Below are 12,622 nucleotides of genomic sequence, written 5' to 3'. Positions count from 1 at the left end.
GCCACTCACTGATGCTTCGGCCCTGCCTCCGGGTCACTTCTGGAATTTCAGACTTTAAAGTCTGAAAACCACTGCGCCTGCGTTGCCGTGTCCTCGCTCCCGCTGATTTCACCAGGAGCGTACTGCGCAGGCACAGACTATACTGGGCTTGCGCAGTACGCTCCTGGTGACATCAGCAGGAGCGAGGACACGGCAACACAGGTGCAGTGGTTTTCGGAATTTAAAGTCTGAAATTCCAGAAGTGAACTGGAGGCGGGGTGGGAGCATCGGTGAGTGGCTGCGCAGGCACAGGATGTTTGTGGGGGACCATTAGAAGCCCCGGGTAAGTTTAACTAATTTTCCCTGGCCCCCCTACAGTACTCCTTTAAGGTTCGTACACACTCCAGTTTAAACTTGGCCAAGGTGGCAACTAAAGACCTCCTCTAGTGAGAATCTTCTGTGTGTTCGACTGCCCCCGATCTTCCTCAGCACGAACTCTGCACAACTCCATCATGTGCCACTTTGTCATACCTTTGCCCTCTCCATAGTAACAGGCATAGCAGAGGTGGCCTTTGGGGGGGCAAGTGAGGCAATCGCCCCAGGCCTCACACCTAAAGAAGGCCCCCGGGCATAGAAGTTACTACTCGCCTTCCTTCCGCCGATTCCACGCAGCCTCTATCATCTTCCTCTCTCGACGTCCGTCGCATTGGTAACAGTGCCCCCTGTGATGATGTGACCGCATGTCATCACAGGAGGCGCTGTTACCAATGCAACAGATGCCGGGACAGGAAGGAGATGGAGGCTGCGAGGGGTCCACGGAAGGAAGGTGAATTGTAACTACTATGCCCACTTTCCCGGCCACTGTGGGGCACCTACCTATCTCACCTACACTGCAGGCAACTACCTATCTAACCTATACTGGGAGAACCTACCTATCTAGCCTACACTGGAGGCACTCACCTATCTAACCTTTACTGGAGGCACCTACCTATCTAACCTATACCGTGGGCACCTACTTTTATAACCTACACTGGAAGCACCTACCTATCTAACCTATACTGCAGGCACCTACCTATCTAACCTATACTGCGGACACCTACTTATCTAACCTATACTGAAGGCACCTACCTATCTGACCTTTACTGCAGGCACCTACCTATCTAACCTATATTGCGGGCACCTCCCTATCTAACCTACACTGGAGGCACCTACCTATATGACCTATACTGGCAGGGCCGGCCCGCTCATGAGGCTGGGTGAAACTTTTGCCTCAGGCGGCAAATTTCTAGGGGCGGCATCCGCCCATCGGTGGGTGCGGGGAGCCGGCCGCCCAGCTGGAGGGGTAGCGGGCAGGACGGGGGTAATGGGCCTAGCGGCGGGGAGGGGGGTCGGACCCCCCCCTCCCTCGCCTGGGTCCCCTGTCCTCCGCTCCCCTCCAGCCTTAAATAGATAAGAAGCGCAACTCGTAAGAGGCAGTGGGCGGGGAGGACTCACCTCTTCCTCGCTCGATCCAGCGTGCGCTCCACTGACGTCACTTCCTGCAACGCCGCCCCCTCCCCGCCGCTAGGCCCAATACCCCCGCCCTGCCTGCTACCCCTCCAGCTCGGCGGCGGTGGTCCCCCCCATGGGGGGGGTGTGGGGGGGCGGCGGCAGCAGCAAAATATTTTTTCCTCAGGCGGCAAAAAGTCTAGGGCCGGCCCTGTATACTGGAGGCACCTACCTATACTGTGGGCACCTACCTATCTAATCTATACTGCGGACACCTACCTATCTAACCTATACTGCGGACACCTACCTATCTAGCCTATACAGAGTGTGTGTGTGTGTGTGTGTGTGTGTGTGTGTGAGTGTTTCCATAGTACATCAGGAGGAGAATGCAACTGCTTCGATAATCCTTCAGCTAATAGTACAGAATCCTGTCCATTAAAGGTTGTGGAAGACAAGAAGCTCCTGCAACATTTTGTAACTGAGCAGCACTGAGTATATTTCCTATCTGAACTTTTTCTATTGCATATTACAAATGTGTTTTCTACCTGTTTAGGTATTCTCCCATTGGCATTGCCTCCCTCATCTGTGGAAAGATTGCAGCCATCAAAGATCTAGAGACTGTGGCCCGGCAGCTGGGCATGTACATGATCACAGTGATCGTCGGCCTGGTGATCCACGGAGGCATGATTCTGCCACTCATATTTTTCTCCATCACCAGAAAGAACCCCTTTGCGTTCTACGGTGGTATATTCCAAGCGTGGATCACTGCACTTGGGACAGCCTCCAGGTACCAGAAGATGAATGTGTCTGACAATGTTCTTGTGATCTTCAGAAAACATAAGAGACACAGTTTCACACATCTGCTCCTGGCCCTAAGAAATAGCTCACATATTTAATGTCACATCATAACAGACGAGCTAGACAGACCGTGCCGCTTGCTGTGCGGTGCTGACTGATTTAGCCTTTAATGTAACTGAAGTATGGGATCATTTGTTTCTTTGCTTTTTGAGCTTCCGGGAATAATGCTATCAATTATGATAATGATTCTACAAGATGAAAAGCATAATTTTTAAGTTATGAAACAGCAACTCAAGTGACATAATCAGAACTGATGTGCCCCTTTTCTTAAGCCAAGTTTACTGACTCAGGACAGTAAAGCTCTGTCTGTGTTTGCGTTACTGATTTTCAGGCCCAGATTTACCTCACAGGAGCCTATAGGCAGAGATGTCCTGGCACCCTAGACTCCGCCCTCCATGAGCCTGCAACCCCCCGCCGAACCTCAACACAAGTGTGCTGGCTGCTCAGCTGTCACTCCTCGCTTACTTCCCTTGCCATAGGTAGCTACAGATGCCCCTTAGTATTAGGTAACCAGAAGTACCCTCGGTATTAATTTGCCCCCAACTAAAATGAGATCTCATCAGTGGACTGGCGAAAGCAGGATGAGTAACCTCTCATTTACACTCTCATCCGGACTCTGCATAGGGAAGGAGGGGGATGGGCACCTAGGGAGGAAAGTGAGCTGACTTTCTATCATCAGGCGCCTGTAGGCATGTGCCTACAGTGCCTTATGGTAAATCTGGCCCTGCACTGACTTCCATTCATTTTCACCTCTAATCAGGGCCAGTTTAGGTGAAATAGGGCCCTGGGCAAAAAAGTAACATGCCTGTGCTCCCATACATGGCCGGATTTCAGGCAAGGCCACATAGGCCATGGCCTAGGGCACCAGGAAATCAAGGGGCGTGCGGTGAGCAGCAGGGAGGCAGTATCAGTTAGCCTGCCCAACATTCATCTTGCTACACACAGTTTGCACATAGCATTGTGCAGCTACAAACAGCCGAATCTGGCATTCGGAGCATGAAACGGCAGTGAATGGGCACTTACAGTGATCTCTGAGCTGCCTGTCATTCACCAAATGTGCCGCTCGCCAAGGAGCTTACAATCTAATCCCTGCCATTACTAATCACTGACTTTCCTCAGAGGAGCCTACAAACTAATCCCTGCCATGTTGGGGGGGGGGGGGGCAGAGAGGGAGTATAGGATGCTGCCGGTCCTGGGGCAGCTGCTGATGGTAGGCCTTGGGCAGTAAAAAGTACAAATCCGGCCCTGCTCCCATATAGTGGAAAAAGGTTGTCTTTGTCCCTGCAATGCCCCCCCCCCCCCCCCCACACACACACAGCAGCATTAGGGAGTCTCCACTCACACAAGCGCAGTGCTGATCCACTCATCTTTGGAAGTACTTGGGGATGCAAGTACTTTCAAAGCCTGAAGGCTTATTCTGACATTCTATTTGGATTAATTCACCGGGTGGATAACAGTTGAACAAGGGTATGGATAGAGGACCAGGAAGAGTCTGTGGGATCCAGAATCTTCTCTCTTCTTAGGTGAGTATCTTCCTTTTTTTTAGCTGGGTTCAGGATTTGTTTAATTTTTCTGGAAGATGCAGTGACATACCTTCCAATTTTTGGAAATAAGAAAGAGGGACACTTAAGCCACGCCCCTACCACAACCCTAATAACCGCCAATATCCCCCCACCCCATCCCTAGTCACGTATACCATAAAGATTTCATAAGTAAAATATGTTGTTTTATAATTCAAACCACACAGGTCCTTTTTATACTTGTTCTTTTTCCTTCATATTACCAATTTAAAATAACAAAATATTGATATAAAGGATGCTGACAGGGGAATAGCAATAGCCATAGCAGCAATAAAAACTGGGGCCCTGGAGCAGAGGGGGCCCAGATGTTACTTGATGTGTTCACTATTAACTTTGATTTGTTGCTCAACCATCTGACTTTGTCTCAGTGCTCATGGACTATACACAGTCTACATTGCATGAGAATGAAAAATTGACCAATAAACTCATATTCATAGGGTAGGTTTAGGATGCATTGCTCAAGAGTGTCTAGATATAATTATTCCACAAACATTTTGCTATGGTGCCCCATAATGTCTAGCTACACTCCTGGATTTTGATAAAGTTTAGAGTCAATTTAAAGGAATACTATCGATTGAAACGACTTTTTTTTTAATACTCTATATTAGTGTACACATTACCACTAGTGCTAGAGGCACTTTATTTATTCACCCAGGTCTCTCTCTCTCGCTATCCCTGCTTAAAAATTCATTTCTCACACAGTTCATAGTAGTTTGGGTCACACAGCTCACAAATAGATTTCACTGTGTCACTCACAGCATGCAGCAGACATGAGGAGAAATAGGCTGATCTGAGGTGGTAACAGGTAACTAAATGAGCTGGAATATTGCTGGAATATAACTAGCTATACCACGAGTCTGTGTTTACACTCAGACTGGCTGCCTGCTTGTGGTGATTCACTCCAGGCTGCATCCACTTTACAAGCAGCTGCTGAGAGGGGCAGACCACTGTCTACAATTAGCATTATTAGTATCTTTATCAGTCAAGAGAAGCAAAGATAATAAACACACATTGCTAGAATCTTTAACCCCTTACCAGCATATCAATAAGATTCTTTCAGCAAGGTGATAATTAAACTATAAACTGAGGAGTTGATAGCAACTCCCCTGTGCAGACATGGTCTTAGCCCTCTGGGAGCCTCAGTATTAGATACATTTTGTATCCAACACTGACGCCAAAACTGACGGAGGATTTTACAGCTGAGAGGAACAGCTGTGTGAGGAATCAAATTGCTCCTAGTACTTGCCCTAATGTGTGCTACAACATACAGCATTTAAAAATAAATGCATACATCGATAGTATTCCTTTAAGAAATGTTTCAGTAAACAAAAATGGCCTGTAGGTATCCTAAAAGAGGGACAAATAAGGAAAAAATAGGGACAGAGTGACTGGGTTCCCAAAGAGGGACTGTCCCTCTGAAAGATGGATGCAGTGGCAGTACAGGAGGAGGGAGAGTGTTTCGCTGTGTAAGTGCACAACATCATGCAGACTACACAACAAGAAGTGTGCTGTAACATACACCCCCCTTCCCCCTCTCAGGTAAAACTCAAATAATAATATTTCCATAGGAACTAGCATCACAGACCTCAGGGGAGATTTTACTGAAGTTTCCTTTGTGAGCAGCAGAAAACTTGCAGCCAGCATTGCTTCCAGTTGTGCGCGCTGTATGTAAATACAGCCACAGCTCGGTTCTAGACTTTTTGCAGCCTGAGGCAAACTTGTGAGGATGCCTCAATGCGTCAGGCCATGCAGCGAGGGGGGATCCAGGAACTCTGTAGAGGAATGGGCTGCTGGAGCAGATGGCGGGCGGGGAGGAAAGCGGACAGGATGCTGGGCAGATGCTACCCCTTGGATGACGCTGCCTGGGTTCAGGCTGCATCATACACGGTCCACTCCTGAATACAGAACCTGACTGCATTATTCCTGCACTGCCTTTACTGTTTATACTTCTGTCTGTGTCCTACTCCCTTTGTTACATTTTTTTACCAGTGTATTTCTTAATTCAGTGCCGGTACACTACCTGTAACTTTTCGCTGCTTGGAAGAGAATCTGAAGATTGACAAGAGAGTAACCCGCTTTGTCCTCCCTATCGGAGCCACAATTAACATGGATGGCACAGCACTTTATGAGGCGGTGGCGGCCATCTTTATTGCTCAGATGAATGGGGTGTCATTGGATGCTGGTCAGATTGCAACAGTGAGGTAAATGCTAGTTAAATGGTTAAAAATGGTGATTTATGTAAATTCTATGCAGTTAGTGTTTCTTCTTTATTCTGCAGCCTTACAGCCACGTTAGCCAGTGTGGGCGCGGCCAGTATTCCCAGCGCCGGACTCGTGACTATGCTCCTCATCTTAACAGCTGTTGGCCTTCCAACTCAAGACATCAGCTTGCTGATAGCAGTTGACTGGCTATTGTAAGTAGTATGGAAGCTCTGGGCAGGCTGCAGATTTAAGCTTTAGTAATGAAGGCCTTATTTTCTGAGACTGTCAGCTGAAGGAAAAAAACGGAAGTGAAACAAAATGCATATAATGTCAATGTAATTGAATGAGTCCATAGTTCTGTAAGTATGGACTGCACTTATATGCCCAGCCAAGGACATTACAGTAGCTTATATGGCCCTCACCATTGTGGAGAAGACCAGGGGCAAAGGCGGCCCACTCCTGTGGTGAGGTACAGACTAGCGGCAGCAGAGCATCATACCTCATGCCAGCAGCGGGACAGGTTCTCTCCACTTCTCCTGAATACAACTCCACATCGGACATCCTATCTCCTTGTGGCTCATGAGGCATGTCACATGGCATGCAAAGGTGGGTAGCCACAGAGAGATAGGTTGAATGGCAGCACTGAAGACACAAGTGAGGAGAACCTGTCCCGCTAGCAGAAGCAAGTAAAGTATCATGTTTCGCTGCCACTATTGTGGAAGATGTGGGGATGGGGGGGGTTTCAGAAGCAGCACGCAGCACACACACACACACACACACACACACACACGCACCAGAAGTTGTCTTCAATAAAAACTAGGTTTTCATCATCTACTCAAAGAGCAACTATAACCAAGGATTGAACTTCATTACAATCAGTAGCTGATACCCCCTTCACCTTTCTTAAAGCGGATCCGAGATGAAAAACTAATTATAACAAGTAACTTGTCTATATATCTTATCTAAAGTTTAGATAGTTTACATAGCAAATATAGCTGCAAACAGCTTTAATAGAAAATGATTATTTCTTCCTGTGATACAATGACAGCAGCCATGTTGCTTGTAAACATTACACAGAGGCAGGCTTATCCGTATCTTGATCACTAAGCCTGTGAAAAAAACCTAATCTCCCTCCTCCCTCCTCCCCTCTGCCTCTGAAATCAATGGCTTGTAACACCTCCTCCTCCTTCCCAGACTGAGCTCCCGTGAGCCCTTGCTACTGCCAAGGCTCTCTTAAAAACTGTGGGCGTGGTTTATTTAGTTTATAGGGAATTAGAGTATTAAAAGAAAAACAAAAAAGTATTTGGCTTGAGGAATGCCCTATAAACAATAGGAATGGAACACAATTATGTAATGAGTAAAAGTTCACCTCGGATCCACTTTAAATAGATCATCAGGGGGCTCTATATGGCTGATGTTGTGGTGAAGCAATAAGTGTAATGTAATGGCCAAAGTCCTGACAGTTTGCTGTCTGTGAACCTGATTGCATTGTGGGAAATAACTTTTTTTCCAACTGCCAAGCAAGCAATCTCCCTCTGTGCATTGAGCTCTCAGTAACAAACATTCCGTACAGATCACGTGACAGGACTAAAGGTTCTAAATGTAAATCAGGGAGAGGAAAGATTTTGCAGTGGGCTAAATAATCAATAAATTCATATTGTAAAAAAAAAAGCAATTTTATTCATTATGTTATTTTCAATACAGGTCCTCTTTAAGACTTGTTTGAAAATTAAATGATTAGGTCAAATTCTTAAAAAAATACAAAAAAATTTAAATTGTTCACAAACTTGTAAGCACCACTGTTCAGTATATTATACGGAACTTTGCATATCTGAGCTGTGCCGCCATATTGTGTTTAGAGAGAAGTGGATTTGTCCTGATAACCCTTCCAAACAAGCCCTACTTGTTTAGTATTTTTGTAATTGCACTATCATGGTTTTTGACATTCAACAAGCTAAGCCAGCTCCATAGAGCAAGAGCCTTGTTTTTTTTGTTTTTGTTTTTTTTGCCTTTTCTCTGAACATTGTATAGTCTGACTTTGTGGTGAATTTGCTGAGTTATCTACTTTTTTGAAGAGGGGGCAAAGAGGTGTCCAGGGTTTAATAAAACGAAGTTAAAACCAGTTAAAACGAAAAAAAGTTAAGGTGTCTTACCTCAAATGAAGACACAATCATATGATTAATGACATTTAATGTGCACTGGCAACGCATTTCGTAGGACTGTGCCCACTTCCTCCTTAGACCAAATAAAAGTGCCCAGGCAGTGCTTAGAGCCAAATTTAGATCTAAATTTGGCTCTAAGCACTGTCTGGGACTTTTTATTTGGCCTGAGGAAGTGGGCACAGTCTCTTGAAACGCATTGCCAGTTCACAATAAAAGTAATTATTCATATGATTGTGTCTTCATTTGAGGTAAGCCATCTCAACTTTTTTCTTTTTAACCAGTTTTACCTTCGTTTTATCATACCCTGGGCGCCTCTTTTCCCCTTGTGCCGTTCACCGTCCTTTGGAGGTATACCTGGGTCTTATGTGGCCTGGGTCTTGCGTGGCCTAGCCACCTCTAAGCCCATCCAGTTCATTTTTTCACCAAGAGCGCAACCACACCCAGCTTGCCTGGACACCCGAGTGTAATCGGGTTTATAGATTTTCAACAGTCTACAGTGGTTGGTTGCCCTTCTGCAACCTTCCTTTAAGAGTACACAATACGTTTTTAGCTTAATCCTTTTCCTGTCGTGACTTACTGCCCCATCATGGCTCCCGTTGTCTTTGTGTTTGTTTTTCCCTCCAGGGGTCGTTTGACCACCCCCAAACCTGTAACTTTTTGGAAGAGTGCTTAATGTTTTTTTTACTTGTGAATAATCTTCCTCACTGCAGACTGATGGTGTTCAGATTGTTTGGAATGGCTTTATAGCCCTTACCAGAGATGGGCAGCAACTACCACTTCTACAAAACCATTGCTGGTGTCTTTCCTCCTTGATGTCATGTTAGCTAAAGATGGTCAATGCTACTTTTTTTCAGCTTTTAATCCAATGCAGATTTTAAGCTGCTTGGAACTGGTCAAATCAAATGCACTCCTTGCCAATTTGGTTTGACTTAATTCTAAGGTGCATGCAATTTACAGCAAATTTGCATATAAGTTGGAGCAATTATCATCTTATTGACCATCTTTAATGTTAACAAATACCTGAATAATACAGACCAGCACCTTGCCAAAACTTCTGCTTTTACATAGGAGATCACACCTGTTGTGTGTTAGACAAGAGCATTTGATTTGCAGCACCTGGCTGCTACTTACCCTCTAAATCCCTATAGAATTAGTAAGGATGCATGTAATACTTAAAACACTACTTTTGTTGAATTTTGACTGAAACTTTGCACGCACTAAGTGGTCCTTGCCTGAGTCAGCTGTGAGAATCTAGCTTGTGTACCCATTGCCTCTTCACCCATCACTGAGCTATCCACCTGTTGTATGCCTGTTGTTCTCATGCTTGTCCCACCCCCTCCATCATGTGCCGCTCCGTTGGCCCTCCTCCCCCTGTATAGTAACAGAATGCCTTACTAAACAGGAGGCTGTACAGCCTCGGCCCACAATGAGGCTTTACACTTTGTGAAATAATTGACACAAGGTAATATGTCTTGCTTTATTGTTAATCTGGGGTTGTATTTACCTAATAAGTGTGCCCAAGGCAACCCTAACATAAAAAAAAAACAGATATTTACCTAAGATTCTGTAGATCTGGGTCCTGCAGAGGCTTGCTATGTCCTCCTGACCCACCCTTGCCAAGTGTGGACCTCCCAAATAAATCCTGCAAGAGTTTGTCGAATTTCTGTTTGTGTCCGTGCTCCTCTTCATGCACCAGTATGAAGAGGAGCGATCTTCAGGAGGGTCCCGGGTAGCGGTGGTAGGGGCAAGGAGGACACGTTAAGCTCTGGAGGATCCAGAGGCTTCCGTCTACGTAGGTATGTATCTGGGATTTTTCCCTAGGGTCGCCTCGGGTTCATGTTAAGGACCACAAGATAATTTTATTATGTTCCATGTTAGTGAAGTTGGTGGGGCAGCTTTCCTATGCAAATTTTACCATAGAAAAGAAATGGTTCACTTTTGTTATTAGTGCTAAAGCTCACAGTAATACTCCATTTAATGTGTTATGAGATTTATGAGATCTATAAATGTTTTATTACTTTCTTATCGCTCACCTTTATTTCTACAGAGACCGAATGAGGACTTCAATCAATGTGGTCGGTGACTCATTTGGTGCTGGCATCATCTATCACCTTTCTAAAGCAGAGCTAGCTGCCATCGATGCCAAGCATGATAATAAGGACGGGACAGATATGGTGAAATTACACCTGATGAATCATGAGGGGGCAAAAAAGCCAGCCAGGGAGGGCATTACCACCCCTCCATTCTCAGGCTATGCTTCCCTCCCTACTGATGAGTATGAGGTCCAGGTGGAACCCTCTATGCACCTCTAGTCTTTACCCTGTGCTGTAAACTCCGATCCTTCAGCTACATTATAATTGTAGCCGTCACTTCAAATGCCAGCCGCAGGTTCGATACCCAGCTTTCCTTAATAATATTAGTACTGCCCAGGCAGGTTATTGGTGCAATTTGTACTGGTTATCTGATGCCTTTTGCTTTCCCTTTCTTAAAGTGATCCCTTTAGTGATAGATTTAAGAATTATAGTCCAGGGATCTAGAAAACCACTCTAAGATCCTAAGATCGCCTGTGTTCTCTTCAAACAACCAATCATGTGCAGAGATCTCCCTATTTTTTACTTTCCTGCATGTGACTGGATGTTTAATGGGAACACTAGATGCTAAACTGACCTGTAGGCTGCCTCGCTAGTTTCTTTTTCCTTCTCCGTTATGTGTAATCCCGACTATACCTAAATGACCTTACATTTTTATATATATTATACATAAATATTTATCTGTAAATTTGTACTTCTGACACAAGCTAGCCTATTCAGTAAAGCAACACTGGGGAATTTCATGAAAGCCGTAACAACCAATCAAAATTAACTTCTGTCTGATCTGAAAGTGGATTGGTTGCTGTGGCCTACCGCTCTTTGCACATTACCTTTGTGTTGTTTTGCTGATTAAGCTCACAAGTATATGAATTTGCTTTGTACAGTAGTTTATTTTCGGATTTTATGTTAAGTTAATGATGTAGCACAAGAGAGAAGAGCCATCATTGAATATTTTTCATTGCATTCCTGACTAAAAGCAGTATAAAAGTTAGATACATAACTCATTAGTAAAATCCTCTGGATAGTCCATCTCCAGGCCACCAATCCACCGCTGGGGTCGTCTTTATCTTCTGTATGGAACGCAGCCTTGAACAAACTCATCTGCACTGGGCATGCAGGAGTACGGTTCACGAATGCCCGATAGAATGCTTGTGCATGGCTTATTTTCCTCCATACATAAGTGCTTTGTTCCACTGGTGCGGAGCTTACTCACAAATGCCCAATGTGGATATGCTTTTTACAGTTGTGCTCCCAGCCAGAAGAGTCATCTTTGTCCTGTTAGGGCAAATATTTTTTGAGGGTCCTTACACTAGATTAGTGAGCTGGAGAAGGATCCAGGAAACCTCTGGACTACCCAGAGGCTTACCACTAATGAAATAAGTATCTAACTTATCTTTCAGGATTGCTTGAAATGATTTGCACTGCATCCCGAAGTTCTATGTAAACTTTTTTTTTATAAACCCCTATCTCAAGTGTATTTAAAAATTATACTTAAAAAAGGGAAAATGTGCTGCATCCTGTCCCTCTTCCCCGTCCCCAGACACACCCCATCCTACAGCAGTGATGGGATTAATGTGAAGAAGGTGGAGTCAACTGCATTCCCTGCTGAAGCCACGCCTCCTTAGTGGATGACAGACTATTCATTGGTTGTCAGTCACTAGGGAGGCATGGCCACCAGCAGGGAATGAAGACGCGAGGTGGACGGCGTAGCAGAATACTGTCAGTGTCAGACCTGCACTGCCCCCTAAATGTTCGATTCTCAGATTGAAAACATACAATGCATGATAGCTTTAAAAGCATATTATTTATAATTGTGTTTCTTTGATATGAGATTATTAAAGTTTGCCTGAAATAGGGTTTTTCAGTATTAGATGGACTAATGTAGGGTGTTATCTCCTGTGCGTTCTTTAGCATTTTCTGTTGGTAATATAATAAAACCATTGCTGACAGCAATGAAGTCAGGGAATCTCTAGTAAACAAGTTGTTAGCTCACAGGAAACTATGTGACGATTCCGATTTCTCCAGGTTATGGTACAAGTATATCCAAAGAAAAATAACGCAGATGACGATTTATTTTTGTGTTTTTGAAAATGTTTTCCTGTTAACCATGTAGCTTCATAAATTAGGTTTAAAAATACTAAGAAAAGTATATGAGTAAATTACATTTACGGTACTTCACAAAACATAAGATGTGCCCGTCTATAAGGATATCCAAGGTGAGAGGGATATGGAGGCTGCCATATTTATTTCCTTTTAAACAATAC

At 44.7% G+C, this 12,622-nt stretch overlaps 1 protein-coding gene across 1 annotated transcript in view; it reads left to right on the top strand.

Annotated features, from left to right (window-relative positions):
* LOC137521645 (excitatory amino acid transporter 2-like) overlaps positions 1-12,228 on the top strand; it is a 184,302-nt gene extending 172,074 nt beyond the window's left edge. The window contains exons 7-10 of the mRNA XM_068241162.1: positions 2,021-2,254; positions 5,912-6,106; positions 6,184-6,318; positions 10,316-12,228. Coding sequence (XP_068097263.1) covers positions 2,021-2,254; positions 5,912-6,106; positions 6,184-6,318; positions 10,316-10,580 — 829 coding nt within the window. The 3' untranslated portion in view covers positions 10,581-12,228. The remainder of the gene's footprint in view (positions 1-2,020; positions 2,255-5,911; positions 6,107-6,183; positions 6,319-10,315) is intronic.
* Positions 12,229-12,622: the final 394 nt, after the last annotated feature.

This window comes from Hyperolius riggenbachi, chromosome 6 (assembly GCF_040937935.1).
Source record: "Hyperolius riggenbachi isolate aHypRig1 chromosome 6, aHypRig1.pri, whole genome shotgun sequence".
In the NCBI taxonomy this organism is placed as follows: domain Eukaryota; kingdom Metazoa; phylum Chordata; class Amphibia; order Anura; family Hyperoliidae; genus Hyperolius; species Hyperolius riggenbachi.
This window is presented reverse-complemented; position numbering and strand designations above follow the sequence as displayed.